Source organism: Muntiacus reevesi, chromosome 3 (assembly GCF_963930625.1).
Source record: "Muntiacus reevesi chromosome 3, mMunRee1.1, whole genome shotgun sequence".
Lineage (NCBI taxonomy): Eukaryota > Metazoa > Chordata > Mammalia > Artiodactyla > Cervidae > Muntiacus > Muntiacus reevesi.
In genome coordinates, this window is record NC_089251.1 from 244,591,099 (window position 1) to 244,607,613 (window position 16,515).

A 16,515-nucleotide genomic window follows, 5' to 3' on the forward strand; every position below is an offset into this window, starting at 1 on the left:
GAATTGCAAGAAGAGAAAGAGCCCTGTGATTCAGAAATGTAATAACCACATGGCCTGTCTCTGTAATTTGTGCCTTGGTTTTGCCTAACAATAACCTCTTGAACCATCTGCCGGAAGTTTGGCTCACAGTGAATTGGTTACCAAGGTGAGATCCTGGTGTGGGCTTCATTCTCAAGAGGAAAGCAGACTGGCCCAGGCACATGCTCAGCGATGACTGCTGCTTTGCCAGTGTTGGCCTTGGCCCAGGTGCATTAGCAACCCACAAGCCTCGTGCATCTGCTCTCCTTGCTGACACCGGCCCACTCAACACCCCCCATGCTGCTGTCACCAATCAGCCATGCTGGCTTTGGAAACTCATGCTCAGCCAATTTGTCAATACTTGGAGCTACTGCCGTCTCAGGGCGTGTCCTAAGACCAGTGCTTCCCCTTCTGCCTGCCTGCCTGCCACCACAAAGGGGTAATATGATGTCATGTGCAGGGTAGCCTCCCCGGGAGTGAGGGGGATGTGTTTGGTCAGGACTTCCTTCTGGGGAAGGTAGGTTCCAAAGTACTATTTCTCCAACTCTCTGAAGAACCAGTTGGGGTTTTCTTTAACCTGTCATAGACCAATACAATAAAGATGAATTGCTAGAAGGATGAAATAGAAAGCCATACAAAATATAAACATCAATTTTAAAAATGAGATTCAGTAGACGTAAAATTACTCTGTCAAACGGCCATAGAAGTTTCTTACTGCTTAATCTCAGGTTCTCAACTCATCTCATCATGGGCTGGTTACAGTGTGTGTCCGTAGACGACAGTTTGGGTGGCAGTAGCCTAAAGCAAACCAAAAATGGGCTTCAGACTCAGGCTGTGAATTACTAGCAAGAATCTAAAAGCCCTGTTGAGGCTAACTACCCAGAGACTAGAATGCTTTCAAAAGAGATTTGGCACATGTTATCACATACAGAGCTGTGAGAAAACCATACACATTCAATGAGATGGTTCTTGCTAACCATCTCCAAGAATACTCTTCTGTATATTTCTGATAGATAAAGACAGCAGAGCCCTCTCAATGCCATCACAGGGAAAGGCAACTCTTCACCAACAGATATGACTTTCTTTCTTTTTTGAAAAAACAGGGTACAGTGGGCTTTGAAAATCAGATCAACAAATGCTTGGAACTGGCTGAATACCTCTATGCCAAAATTAAAAACAGAGAAGAATTTGAGATGGTTTTTGATGGTGAGGTAAGCTGTCATCCTGAACTAACATGTATCGAATATCTATTGATGGAAGTTTACTGAGGGACGCTTCTGAAGCTGTAGTGTCCCACATTACCAGAAGCTGCTTCTGAATTTTCATTCTATGCACTCCTCGTTTACTTCCCTCTGTGTTCACAAATGTTTCTTCCAGTAGCATTGGGACGACTTTTCCCCTTCTCTTGCAGAAAGGTGTAGTTCTCAGCCAGCTCTTCATAGACAAGAGGTCTTTCCTTGGCAGGTCTGAACCCTGTATCATTCTTGGAACTTATTGTGGTGGTGTACCTCCATGAGACAATGTTCTTCAGTTCCAAGAAGCTCATGGGATGGGTATACCGATCCTATACCCTTGTCTCCCAAGACTGGTCCTAAAATGAAGTTGTACTTTCCATAGATTCATTGTGATGAGAGCAAGATAAAACTGTCTCTGCCCTGAGTTCAGATCCACACTGCACACAGGAAGGTGCTTGCTATTCTGGTGTTGGCTGAGTGCCTGCTGTGTCTTGCCCCAGACTGGGAGCTTGGTTGTATGTAGAGTAGTGACAAAAACAGGTACCATCTCTCCCCTATTGGAGCTCACAGCTAAATAAAGCTGGAATAGGAGCCAGTGCTGAATAGAAGGAATTACACTCATAATCCAGTGTAATAAAATACTGCCTGCATTCAACTCAGTCTATTTATCAGGCACCTAAACTACTAGTAACACTCTGGAGAGTCGCCAAATGAACAAGAAAGAGCCCTAAGCAGTTCAAATCCATCATACAGTGCTCATGCGTTTCACCTCTGGTGCCTCACGCTCATCATTTACACTATTTTAAATGTTCCACTAGCAGGTTAAGATGAATGTGATGTCTCCAACCCATGAAAGGTAGGCACAGTGATGGCAGACAGCAACTAGGAAGGAAACTGAAAAACTGTAGCAAGAATACAGTAGTACTCAAAAAGCATGAGAGTCCTTAGAGAAGGATCACTGAACAATTCAGTATATCTCAGTCAGCCCTGTCTTACAGTTTAGAACCAGTACCAATGTTCATGATAATAATCCTGAATTATCAGGAGAAGTTTTAGTATTGATAAAATAAAGTCAAAATATTCAGTACCAAAACAATTAACAATGCTTTGAGCATCTTCTATATATGAGGCACTACAAAAAGGCAAGATGGATAATACCCTTTATTGAAATGACTGAAATGTAGTATTTTTAACATTTCAGTGTTCAAAGGTGGGTAACTTTAATCATCCAGAAAATTGGTTGTGGAAAATAGCTCTCTTCCCAGATATGATGGGATAAACCAGGCTTTGTTCTCCCAAGTATAGAAGTAACATGAAACCTTTTTGAGGGATGGGGGTGGGGAGTTAGAACAGCTTTCTCTCAAGTTCTCTTAATTTTCTGTTTTGTTTTTATGCATGCTTGTTTGTGAAAATTGCTGCAGCCCGAGCATACGAACGTCTGTTTCTGGTATATCCCACAAAGCCTCAGGGGTGTTCCAGATAGCCCCGAACGACGGGAAAAGCTACACAGGGTATGGAATCTCTCCTTGTCTCTTCTAACCCTCTGCAGTTTCTCTGGCTGGTCACAACATCCTCACTCTAGGAGTCTGTCTGAACAGGAAGAAATAAAAGCTAAAGGTTTGGGGTGATACGGAGACATCTTGTTATATTCTTCTTCTTGGGTCTGAATTGTCCCCACTGTGGTTCAGATGCAGTGGGAATTTCTAGGGAATGCATCCCTGCATGAGGTTGGCGTTTGTCATCAGAGGGGCCATGTGCTGTAAACCATGTCTGTTAAAATATCTTTTATTAAGTTTGAGTCAACTCTAATGCTGATTCATTTTAGTTACTGGTTTCTATATCTAGTTTATATGTTACTTATAGTTGTTTGTATTTAATTTATATAATATTTCACTCCTCTAATCATTCAACAGATATTTGGTGAGCAGAGTTCATGTGCCAGACAGTATCCCAGGTGCTGGATTATACAGATGTCTTCATTTGTATTGTTGCCCATGTGAATTTTTCATTTTTGTTTTTGATTTTGACTTTATTATCATTGTCCTGTGTCTGACTTTAGAAATTCAGTTGCACAATACTTTCTGTAGGAATGTATGATTGAGTAGACTTAAATAGTCATTAGGGGCCATCATCAAAAAAGTTACAAATAATAAGTGCTGGAGAGGGTGTGAACCAAAGGGAATCTTCCTACACTTTTTGTGGAAATTGGTGTAGCCTCTATGGAGAACAGTATGGAAGTTAGCTATAAAAAGAATGAAATAATGCCATTTGCAGCTGCATGGATGAACCTAGAAATTATCATACTAAGTGCGGTAAATCAAACAGAGAAAGACAAATATCACATGATATCACTTAAATGTGGAATCTAAAAAATTATATAAATGAACTTATTTACACAATAGAAGCAGACTCACAAACATAAGAAACAAACATGGTTACGGAGGAAAGAGGGTAGGCGGGACGGACAAATGAGGAGTTTAGGGTTAGCAGATACACACTGCTGTATATAAAATAAACACTAGGTCCTACTGTATAGCACAGGGAGCTATGTTCAATATCTTGTAACAACCTATAATGAAAAAGAGTCTGAAAAATAACCTGTGTATGTGTGTATAACGGAATCACTTTTCTGTCCACTCGAAACTATCACAGTATTGTCAATGAACTGTTTATGTCAATGTAAAAATTAGTCATTAGATAGTAACCACTGAAGAAATTTGGATATAAAATATTTCTTTGCCTTTGTGTCAGTGTAAATACATAATGAAAAGCAGATTGCTCTTTTTTTCCAGCTAAGAAATGGGTTGTATTATGAAAAAGAGCATGGTGCTAGTATCAATCTTGAGTTTTGTCTTGTGTTTTCCCTTACAAGGTGGCCCCGAAAATCAAAGCCCTGATGATGGAATCTGGCACAACCATGGTTGGCTACCAGCCTCAGGGGGACAAGGCCAACTTCTTCCGGATGGTCATCTCCAACCCAGCCGCTACCCAATCTGATATTGACTTCCTCATTGAGGAGATAGAGAGGCTGGGCCAGGACCTGTAATTGCCACGCACAGTACATCAGTTTCTGAGACTTCCCTTTCCCCTCTGCACTCTAGAACAAACCTCTATATGTTGCTGAAGCACATAGGCCATTTCATTGAGGGAAAACATAATATCTTGAAGAATACTGTTAAAACCTTCCTTAAGCTTATTAGAGTTAGCCGGAAATAATGTTCTTTTTCAAAAGTTGCACATTAGGAGCGCAGTATATATGTACAGTTATACATACCTCTCTCTATAAATACACGTCTGTATAGTGAGTGTGGTAATAGATCGCAGCATGTCTCCCACTCCAAGAGAATCCATTTTACCTTCTTCCTCAGTTACTTGAGGGGCCAAACATGCCGCAAACCAGCTTGCCCAGCCACCCCAGAGAAGATGTTTTTTCAAAATGCTGTGTGTTGGGGACCAAGGAAAATGCTGTTGGCAGGCATTGACCTCACTGTCAGTATTTCACCCATCTGAAGTCATGATGGATGAGAAAAAGTGCCACTGGGTGACAAGAGTCCCACCCTCTCCATTAGTATCCTGTTAGGGGAAAACAATAGCAGAGTCATTGTTTCAGGTGTACTATTGCTGTATATTTAGAGTTTAATTTTCTGTAGGTTGTGCATATTTCTGTTGTTCGTCCTTGGGAGGGGGAGGGGAAGAATATATGTAATGATCTCAATGACTGTTTGTAGGTAAATGAAATATTTGCTTATTTATATTCAGAGATTTACCATGTTAAAGAGGTGTCTTGTATTTTCTTCCCATTTGTAATGTATCTTATTTATATATTAATGCAGTGAGTTCTGAAAATTGTTTATGGTATTTTCGTGCACTTGTGAGCCAAAGAGAAAAGACTGAAATTAGTAAGCCTTGTATTATATTAGAGTGCCCTTAAAATAATGATTTAAGCATAACTTTACCGTCTATAAAAGAATTCTGATACTGTACATAACATCGTATATATGGAAATCCCGTGACTTACATAGCATCTGCTCTTCTATTACTCTTTCTGTCTGGCTGTATGTTGGGTGTTCTCTATGCTTTTCTAGTAACTGTTGGGTAATAACTAAGTCTTCTGTAATTTTGTAGTAGTTCATGACCAATCTCTGTGACCCTTAGCACAAACCTAAGGCACTGTTTCTGAAGACTTTCTGAAGATCTCACACTGACCAGGCTCACAACTGTTTTTGAAGAAAGGAAATTCACACTGTGCATTTTAGAGTATGCAAGAAGACTATAAATAAATAAAAATATTCTCTGTGGAGAATTTGAACAAAATTTTCTTTCAGTATGTGTTTCATGCAGAAAAGAGAGGTTTCCTGTTATGGTTGCTGGGATCACCATAGCCCATTCATGCTCCCCAGCTGACTTAAGGTGATGCTCACTACCTTTATTAGGTTGGGACTCAACCCAGTCTTAAAGAATCCCAAGCCCCTTATCTAAAAATCACTAGGATTCTAATTAAATAAAATTTGCGGTTCACACTTGGAAAAAGAAAAATCATTCCTATTTTTCATTTTCCTATTCTGTATCTTGGAGTTCCATTCATTCATTCAACAAATGTTTTATTTTTCTGTTATAGGCACTGTTCTAGGACTAGAATTGCAGAAGTGTGCATGGCTGAAAAATTTTGCTTCTCGTGGGGATCACCCACCACTTGGTTCTACAGTATCTGAATACCTCTAGGAGCACAGAATTGTGCCTTCCAGCTGCTTATGCTTCTACAGTAGGCCCAGTTTACTTCCTCAAGAAATATATTTTGGTGCTGGGTTATTATGAAATAGAGACCATTCTCTATGAATATTCTGTTAAACCATGATATATAATACCATCTCATTTGGAATACAAGGAGTTCCCTATTTGGCACTTGTAGGGATTAAATGAGTCGTTTTTAATAGCATATCAATTGCACAAGTAACCATTGTATTAAACAAACTAGACTCCATAGGAAAGTGATGTTAAAGTCACTTTTTTCCTCTAACTGTTCCTTCAGATCCCCTCTGAAGAAGGGGTTGATTGTTTCCATGCCTCTATTTGAATTCAGGCTAATCTCATGGTTTTCCTGGCCTCTCAGACACAGAACAGCCTCATTTTAGAAACTGTCCAACTCTGTGTAATAAGCAAGACCTCAAATTTGTATCCAGTATAGAGTTTCTCCCCTTGCTCCTGATACTGTTTCAGACTGCAGTCCATTGGGGGCGGGGAGGGGCGTGTCCAGGGTGGCAAGGCTGATGGTGGAGACACAGTCAACTTCTTTTTTAACTCTTTCCAGCTACTGTATTTTCCCATCTACAGTCAGATCTAGGGAGAGAAGGGGTCAGAGTAACAAAGTCACAATTTTAGATAACTGTTAAATTGTCAGTTGGCCTCCAGGTCCCTGGTCTATGACATATTTTTTTCTCATGGGACAATATTTTGAGAAGAAATTTTTAAATTAAGATATAACTAAGGTACAGTAAGATTCACTCTTTATAGTGTAATATGAGGGGAAGGGGCGGCAGGCGCCATGTCGGGCCGCGAAGGTAGAGAGAAGAAGCCCCTGAAGCAGCCCAAGAAGCAAGCCAAGGAGATGGATGAGGAAGATAAGGCATTCAAGCAGAAGCAGAAGGAGGAGCAGAAGAAACTCGAGGAGCTAAAAGCAAAGGCCGCGGGGAAAGGCCCCCTGGCCACTGGTGGAATTAAGAAATCTGGCAAAAAGTAAGCTGTTCCTTGTGCCTGAGGCAATGATGACCCTTAGTTCCATTCCTGTTTAAACACCTGGATTCCCTGCCATGATATCTGTTGCCGCCTATAGCTAGAATGAAGGGTTGTCTTGGAACCTAGTGTACATTTAAGAATAAACTTTTGTGTAGTGTAATATGAATTTTGACAAACCCATTCAGTAATGTAACCATCACAATACCTAGAACAGTTCCATCACACCCATAAATTCTCCCACATCCCTCTGTGAGTAGCACCTTCTCCCACCCCTAATTCTTGGCAGCCTCTGATTGGCCTCTTTCTAGAGTTTTGTTTCTCCCATTTTGTAAATGGAATCATATAATATGTAACCTTTTAAGTCTGGCTTCTTTCTCCTAACACCATGCATTTGGAATTCACCCATGTTGTTGTCTGTATCATTTGTTCATTCCTCTTAGTACTGCGTAGTATTCTATTTGTATGAATGTACATTTTTTCTGTTCTCTCACATAAGGAAATTTGAGTTGTTTCCAGCCTGGGGCAATTAAAATAAAGCCACTATAAACAATAAGGTACAGATTTTTTGTGTGAACATGGGTTATCATTTAACTTGGGTAAATAACTAGGTGTAGGATTGCTTAATCATATGGCAAGAGTATGTTTATCTATGAGGTTAACTAGTTCCAAAGTGGCTGTACCATTTTGTATTCTCACTAGCATTGCAGAAATTTTCTAGTTGCACTATATTTTGCTGACATCTGGTGTTGTTGATTTTTTAAAATTTTAACCATTCTTTTGTTGTTGCTACAGCTTTATTGAAATATAATTCATATGCCATGTAATTCACTCATTTTAAAGTATATAATTCCCTGGCTTGTAAACTGTTCACACAGCTCTAAAGCCATCACTTCAGTCAAATTTAGAACATTTTAATCATCCCACAAAGAAACCTTGTACCCATCAGCAGACATTCCTCATTCCCATATACATATCCTCTCCAGCCCTTGGAAGCCACTACACGGCTTTTTGTCTATTCTAGACATCACATATAAATGAAATCACACAGTTATGTAGTCTTTTGTGACCAAATGTGACTTCAGATGTTTTCAAGGTTTATCTATGATATAGCATTCATCATGACTTCATTCCTTTTATTGCTGGATAATATCCTATTGCACGGATACACTACTTTTTTTTTTATCTCTTCATCAGTTAATGGACATTAAGGTTGCTATCACTTTTTGACTATTTTAAATATACTCGGCTTTGTGGTTTGGCTCAGATGGTAAAGCATCTGCCTGCAACGCGGGAGGCCCGGGTTCAATCCCTGGGTCGGGGAGATCCCCTGGAGAAGGAAATGGCAACCCACTCCAGTATTCTTGCCTGGAAAATACCATGGACGGAGGAGCCTGGCAGGCTACAGTTCATGGGGTCGCAAAGAGTCGGACACAACTGAGCGGCTTCACTTTCACTATGAATATTTGTGTACAAGTTTTTGTATTGACATTATGTTTTGTATTGTTTTTACGCTAATAGTGGTATCTTGTTTTGGTTTTAATTTGCTTTTTTATGGGGCACTTTTGAAAGATTCCACTGGAGTCCTTCCACCTCATTGCACATGAGGCATCAAAGTCTCTCCTCCTGTAATCACTTAGGACTCAGCCCCTCAGCCCTGGGTCCTTGGCCACCACCCTATCCAGACCTTATATTGGTACCCCTTCTCTAGGTAGTACTCTTGGTGGAATCTTTTATTTAAAATCAACTATGTGGGTTACATAAGGAGGGCTTTTAAAATATGTACATACAGGATAAAGAACGACTATCACAGAATACTTGAGTACCCACTGCTCAGCCCAGGAAATAAAACATCATCAGTACCTTAAGAGCTCTCCAACTCCATAATGAACTCTTCCATAACTAGATGCTTTCCTTTCCCCAAGAACTAGATTCATTATTCTGAATTCTGTGTTAATCACTCCTGTTTTTCTATATAGTTTTAATACATATATATGAATCATTATTGTTTAGTTTTACTGGGCTTTGCACTCTATATAAATGAAATATTACAGAATATATACACTTAGGACTTATCCATCTGTTCAACATTATGACTTTGTAGGGCCAGTGCTAACCCATTAAGAGCCTAAAGGCACCCCTTCATTCAGGGATAGACATCCCTGTGCAGGTGTTTTCAGCTTGGCATGTGGAGCACATAATAGATTCTAGCACCTACTAAGCCTGCTCCCACAACCTGCAAGCACAGCCTTATGTGGCAGCCTCATGGTTTTGAGATTCACTTTTGATGATGCTATAATCCATTCATTTTTATGGTTGTAATGCTATTTCATTGGTATGAATATACTTAAGTTGGTTTTTTCTTCTAGGAGGGTAGTTATATGATTTTCCCCCCAGTTTTTGCCTTTAGGGACAGTGTTGCTATGGGTAGTCTTGTTTTTGTTTTTTCTTCAGTTTAAAAAAATATATATATAGATGAATAGTTTATTTACAATGTTGTGTTAATTTCTACTGTACAGCAAAGTAATTCAGTTATATATATATACACACACATATATGTATATTTGCACATTCTTTTTCATCATGGTTTATCACAGGATATTGAATATAGCTCCCTATGCTACACAGTAGGACCTTGCAGTTTATCCATTCTGTATGTAATAGTTTGTATCTGCCAACCCCAACCTCCCACTCCACCCTTCCCTCAATCTCCTTCCCCCGGCAACACAAATCTGTTCTTTGTCTGTGAGATTGTTTCTGTTTTCTCCATAAGTTCATTTGTGTCATACTTTAGATTCCACATGTAAGTGGCATTTTATGGTCTTTGTCTTTCTCTTTCTGGCTTACTTCCCTTAGTGTGATAATCTCTAGGTCCATCCACATTGGCAAATGGCATTTTTTCATTCTTTTTATGGGTGAGTAGTATTCTACTGTGTGTATGTGTATATATTTATATTTTATATATATATACACACACCATATTTTGTTTATCCATCCGTCTGTTTGTGGATTTTAAGTTGTTTCCATGACTTGGCTATTGTGAATACTGCTGCTGTGAATATTGAGGAGCATGTATCTTTTTGAATTCTAGTTTTCTTTGGATATGGCCCAAGAGTAAGATGGAAGGATCATATGCCAACTCTACTTTTAGTTTTTTGAGGAACCAACATACTATTTTCCACAATGAGCATTCTTTGCACTTGTTTCCTGGTATTCATGTGCAAAATTTTTTCTAAGGCTTAATGCTTAGAAGTGAAATTGCTGGATCATAGAATACTTGTTGAACTTAACTGAGTAAAGCAGAGTGGGCAAACCAAGTTACACTTTCACCAGCAGTGCACATTTTCCATACCTCACCATCACTTGCCTAAATTTTTTGCCAGTCTAGTGGGCATGAAATTGTATCTCCTTGTGGTTTTGTCTTTCCCTAATTACAAATGAGGTTGGGTATCTTTATGTCCTCTCTTCTTTGAAATGCCTAAATCACACTCTTGTCCAATTTTAAATATTTGCCTTCCTCATATAGTTTTTAGAAGCTCTCTATATATTCCAGTCACTAATTCCTTTTGATTTTGTATTTAATAAATATCTTCTCCTAATTTGGGGCTTGACTTTTCACTTAACTAATGGTCATTTTTTGAAAACATGTATTTAATGTAGTTGGATTTAGCAACATATTTCTTTACAGTTTTTGGTTTTTTATCTGTCTTTAAGAAATTCTTCCCTATACCAAAGTCATAAAGATATTCTCAAAAAAAAAAAAGATATTCTCATGTATGTATTGACTTCTAAGTTTTATGGCTTTATACCTTTCACATTTAAGTCTTCAATCCACCTAGAATTGATTTTTGCATTTGGCTCTTCCTCAAGAGTGAAAGAGCTATTATTAGCCTTTTTCTCTTCCATATAAATTTAGAATTAATTCATCAAGTTCAACCAAAATACCTTGTTGGAATTTTTATTGTAGTTTCATTGAATCTGTGAATCAATTTTAAGAATATTAACATATTTTCAATATTGAATATAATAACCTTAAACAAAGTTTATATCTCCATTTACCTAGGTCACCTTTAACGTCTTTCAGTAAAGTTTCATAATGGACACGCACAGCTTTTGATAGATTTATTCCTATGTGCTTTATACTGTTGTTATTTTAATGGTATCTTTTTAAAATTGCATTTTCTAACTCATTGTTGCTGATGTATAGAAACGTAGCTTCTCAGTAATGATTTTGCATCCAGAAAACTTTCTAAAACTCAATTAATTTTGGTTCTTCGGTGTTTTCCAAATATAGAAATATACCATCTATGGATAATGAGAGCTTTGTTTATTCCTTTTTTCCCCCGTTCCTTTTTTTTAAATTGGAGGATAATTGCTTTATAATATTGTGTTGGCCTCTGCCATACATCAACATGAATCAGCGACAGATGTACATATGTCCCCTTCCTCCTGAATCTCCCTCCCACCTCCCACTCCATCCCACTGCTCTAGGTTGTCACAGAGCACTGGGTTGAGCTCCCTCTGTCACACAGCAAATTCCCACTTGCCATCCCTTTTACATATGGTAATGTACATGTTTTCATGCTGTTCTCTCAACTCAATCCCACTCTGTCCTTCCCCCACTGTGTCCCAAGTCTGTTCTCTATGTCTGCGTCTCCATCGTTGCCCTGCATAAATAAGTTCATCAGTACTCATCTTTCTAGATTCCATACACATGTGTTAATTGCCTTCCTCTTTATTCTTTTTTGATCCTTATGATCCTCATACCTTTTCCCCCCTTTCCTTTGGTATACTGCACTGCCAGAATATCTAGTACAATGAGGAAATGAAGGGTTGGTAGCAGGCATCTTGCCTTATTCTGGATGTTAGAGGGAATGTTTTCAGCAGACACCATGTAGTTTTATGTTTCTTTTAGGTTTTTGGTAGATACACTTTATTGGATTAAAGAAGTTTCCTTTTATTCCTAGTTTGCTAAGAGTTTCTGTAATAGATGAATATTCAATTCGTGTTATTATCCATAAAATACTAAAGTTTTCCATATCTTCTTGTGTCTATTTTTGCAAGTTGCATTTTTTCAGGATTTTATACATATTTTGATGTTTTCAAGTTACTATAAAGTTGTCCATGATATTTTCTTTTTTAAAAAAATCTGTTGCATCTGTACTTATAGTCTCCATTTTTCCCCTAGAGGAGTAATTTGTATCTTCTTTGTTTCTTAATTGATTAATCTTAGCAGAAGTTTGTCAGTTTCGTTAAGCTGTTCAGAAAAATATTTGTCTTGGTCAATACTCTCAATCATATAAATTGCTTTTTACATCATTAATTTCTGCTTCTATGTTTATTATTTCCTTTCTTCTACTTTTTTAAGGTTTATCTGCTGTTTGTTTTTCTAACTTCTCAAATTCTGTGCTTTTCTTCTTTTCTAATGGAAGCAGACACCATGCTTCCATTTGACACACAATAATGTGTTGTCATTCAATTCTAAATATGTTATATTTGTCTATTTTTCCTTGTAGTTTCACTTTTGCTCTGTTATTGGATATAAACAAATTTTTGATTGGCATATTTTTCTGGTGATCTAAAGCTTTTATTATTATGCAGTGACCCACTTTTTTTTGCCTTCTCGTCTATTTGTCTGATATTAATACAGATATACCACACTCTTTAGTCTTTGCCTAATATGTATTTTCTCTTCTTTGAACTATAATATTTCTGTATCCTTATGTTTTAGGTATGTCTCATATAAACAGCTAGGTTTCAACACCTTTTCCATCTGCTCAGCTTTGTCTTCTAACTGAAAGATTTTATTGATTGCGATTAATTATATATTTGGATTTAATTCTACTATCTTATTTTGTGCTATCCATTTGTTCCACCTTTTCTGTTCTTTTTTCTCTTTTCTTGTAAAAGATTTGGATTGAGGTTTGTTTTTTGTTTCTGTTGTTTTTCAGTTTTAACTTATGAGAGTATAAGTGCTCATAAATTATACTGCCTGTGTCTACCCTAAAGATATTAGCATGCATGTCATTTCAAAAGTTAATAATCTTACTCTTCTCATGAATTACAAAAGAACCTTAGATACTTTTGCTCTGATCATCCTCTTCCTGATACATATGCCATTGTTATACAATATTTTAGATCTCTTTTTTTAAATCTATAATTTATACATTATTAATAGTTTTATTCAATTGATTTTTGCTTAGATATACCTGCATATTTACCAGTCCTCTATGCATGATTCCTTTTTACATCTCAGACCTTCCATTTGTGTCATTTTCTTTTTCCTTGATCTGCATGTGTTTGAACTTTTTTTTATTGAAGCTTATTAACAACCGCTCTCTGAGAATAGACTCTCTAACTTTGGTTCCTGGACATCATTTGTGAGGCTGGTTTGAAAGCACAGTTATTTAGGCGATTTGCTGCCTTGAAGCTGAAAAAGGTAACTCTTAGATAAGGCAGACTTTGTTAAACAGGAAATGTTCCCGTCACATCATGCTTCTAGGCATGATGGGGATTCTGTTGTCTCTTACAGATAAAAGAAACCATTTACATACATCAAATTTACCTGCAAGAATCTTAAAATCCTTTAATCTGACCAAGTAATGCAGAGCAATTTAACAAAGGGAATCTCACTTTATTTTGGGTTGAAGGTTAGAATTTCTTATAATACAAAGTTTGCTTTAATATTCCAATAAAACCACTTCAAAACTTCTTCTGATTCCCTCAGTGTCCACAGCGGACATTTGTGTTTTTTACCTGTCGGACATCTAATCTTGCTTCTTCTGATCATCACACTCCAATTCTGCTTTGAGAGAATATCCTTTCTTCATTCGTGCCCCATGTAATTGGAGAAATAAGCCCACCCTCTGATTCCAGAGCTGGTCATCTGAGTTAAGTGTGGTCAATCAGCGTACACTCCCGGCTCCAAGGATGGACTCTTGACCCTGGACAGGCTGACAGGTGAGGCGATGAAGCTCTAATCAACAAGAACTCTACCAGCGAAGTAACATGTGAGAAGTCTAAGCAATCTTGGCCCTGACACAACAGAGGGAACATAGGCCCCACATGAAAGCTTAGACTATGTTCATCCAAGCCCACCGCCTTTCCAGAGAGGAAGGGATGTCAGGGTTGTGAGCTGAGACCCAACACCCCGGAGCGGTAGGAGCCTGGAGGCTGAGAGGGAAGCGGCCTTCCGGAGGAGATGCAACTCCTCCACACTGCGGTTGTTTACTCACTCAGTTGTGTCTGACTCTTGAGACCCCATGGACTGTAACCCGCCAGGGTTCTCCGTCCATGGGAGTTCCCAGGCAAGAACACTGGAGTGGGTTGCCATTTCCTCCTCCAGGAGATCTTCCAGCCCCAGGGATGGAACCGGAGGAGAGGGCAAAAGGGAGAGGAACAAGTGGTTCTCTGCTCTGCCCCCCAGTCAGCTCGGTGAGCCTCCAGGCGGGCCACCAAAGTGGGGGAGAGGACAGCTTTGAAAAGCTGGATTGTCTTTCAATAATCAAGAATGACAAGGAAGTAACAGAATCTGAGCTATTGCCAAGGACCCCGTACATAGTGAGAAAGTTCCAGTATTTGGGGCTAGAGATTGGAAGACAAATAAAGCAGGTTCATGTTTTACCCCAGAGTTAAGATTGTTGAAAATGTTCACAACAAATTTACAATAATGGCAGAATAAGCACCAAGAATCTTATTTTCTCCTGAGTAGGCGAGCTGCCCTACCCTTTCCTGGAAGGAAAACAACAACGACAAAATATCCGGAGAGAAGGGACAACAAGAAAGAAGGGGGAGGGGGGGAGGGAGAAAGGTTGGAGGGAGAGAAGAGATTGTAAAAGTAATATCTGTGGCTAAACTTAGCCGTGAGCCTTGGAGAAAATAAGGTGAAAGGAAGGAATGGGACGGAGTGAGGGTTACGGGTGCTCAGCTAGCTCCAATTACAACCTAATAGAGAACGAAACTGATTCGGCAGTCGTTTCAGGCTTAATAAAAGAACAGCCTTCTTGGCTTAGTCTAGTCCGGGCAGTCAGAGAAGCTCAGTCCTCCCGGGAGGCAGATGTAGAAAGGTGCCTTGTGTTAATGTTATTTTTAGGGTTGGAGGTGGCGATGGTGGTGGTGGAAAAAACAGAAAGCCGAAGAAGAAAAGCCACAGAACACTTCCTTTGTGCTGTTTTAACAGAAAAGCTCTCCTTCTCGCCTCAAGCTCAGTAGACGCCACCTAGTGGGGAAATGGCAGACTCGCACCCAGCCGGCAACCGTGGCCAGTCCAGGTTTGATATTTCCTGTTTACCTTGCTTCACCTACAAAATCCAGAGGTGTAAATGACGTGTTCGCCTCTCAAAAGCTGCCCCTCACTTTGGGGTAGAGGCAGCCGATGATTCAGGCTAGCAGGAAGTGGCCCAAGAGACCCAGAGAGCCCTGAGAGCTGGATAGACAAAGGGGCCTCGGTGGCTGCCAGACTCAAGACGGGAGCTGGGAACCAGAGAGACTGAAGACTGGCCAGGGCTTACAGCTAGCTGTGGGCAGCTGAGGGTCCGCAACCCGGGGTGCCTGCTGAGGCAGGTTGGAGCTCACTGGTCCTCAAGACCGAGATCTGACATTTAGAAGGTCATTGGTATTCAAGGCAGTAGCACCAGCCGGCAGAAATACAGTGGAGAGATTCATTCTAGCCAGGGATCGTCAGTCCTCTGGCCCAGTCTGTAGTTTATACCGCTGTGTGTGCATTCTGGCCTAGAGAGAACTCTGGGGCCGGTCGGAGCATGGGCTTAAGGAATGTTTCAGCCAGTGTGAATTGAGGTATCTTTTTCCTGAGTTATAGTTGACATATGACATATTAGTTTCAGGTGTACAACGTAATGATTCCATATTTGGATTTACTGTGAAATGATCACTGCAATAAGTTAACTTGCATCATCATAGATAGTTTAAAAAAATTGATAAGGACTTTTAAGATCTACTCTCTTAGATCTACTTACTCAGCTTGCAAATAAGCAGCACAGTATTATTAACTATAGTTGTCATGTTGTACATTACATCCTCATGACTTTTTTAGAACTGGAAGTTTGTACATTTGACCCCCTTCACCCATTTTTCTCACTCCCCAACCCACAGCTCTAGCAACCACCAATCTGTCCTTTGCAGTTGTGAGGTTAGGAATTTTTGGTTTTGCTTTTTAGATTCCACATATAAGTGAGATAATATGATGTTTGTCTTTCTCTAACTTACTTCACTTAGCATAGTACCCTCGTGTTGCATAATGTCCATCCATGTTGTTGAAGATGACAAGATTTTCGTCTTTCTTATTGCTAAATAATAGTCTTTATATATATATATATCACATTTTCTTTATCCACTCATCCATCAATGGACATGTAAGTTGCTTCCATGTCTTGGCTGTTGTAATGCTGCAATGAACATGGGAGTGTATTTTATCTTTTTGAGTTAGTTTTATTTTCTTCAGGTGAGTACTCAGAATTGCTGGATCATATGGTAGTTGTATTTTTAAATTTTTGAGGAACCTCTATACTGCCTT

The 16,515-nt window shown here is 39.2% G+C and overlaps 2 protein-coding genes across 2 annotated transcripts in view; both read left to right on the top strand.

Moving 5' to 3' along the window:
• GAD1 (glutamate decarboxylase 1) overlaps positions 1 to 4,299 on the top strand; it is a 35,452-nt gene extending 31,153 nt beyond the window's left edge. The window contains exons 14-16 of the mRNA XM_065927907.1: positions 1,122 to 1,229; positions 2,675 to 2,764; positions 4,126 to 4,299. Of these exons, the coding sequence (XP_065783979.1) occupies positions 1,122 to 1,229; positions 2,675 to 2,764; positions 4,126 to 4,299 (372 nt within the window). The remainder of the gene's footprint in view (positions 1 to 1,121; positions 1,230 to 2,674; positions 2,765 to 4,125) is intronic.
• Positions 4,300 to 6,780: 2,481 nt separating this feature from the next.
• LOC136163472 (translation machinery-associated protein 7-like) lies at positions 6,781 to 7,074 on the top strand. The gene has a single exon (XM_065927909.1). It carries the CDS (start codon positions 6,796 to 6,798, stop codon positions 6,988 to 6,990), a length of 195 nt encoding a protein of 64 aa, XP_065783981.1. The 5' UTR covers positions 6,781 to 6,795; the 3' UTR covers positions 6,991 to 7,074.
• The last annotated feature ends 9,441 nt before the right edge of the window (positions 7,075 to 16,515 follow it).

Coding starts and splice junctions, on each gene's coding strand:
- LOC136163472 (XM_065927909.1), top strand. CDS start 6,796: ATGTCGGGCCGCGAAGGTAGAGAGAAGAAGCCCCTGAAGCAGCCCAAG.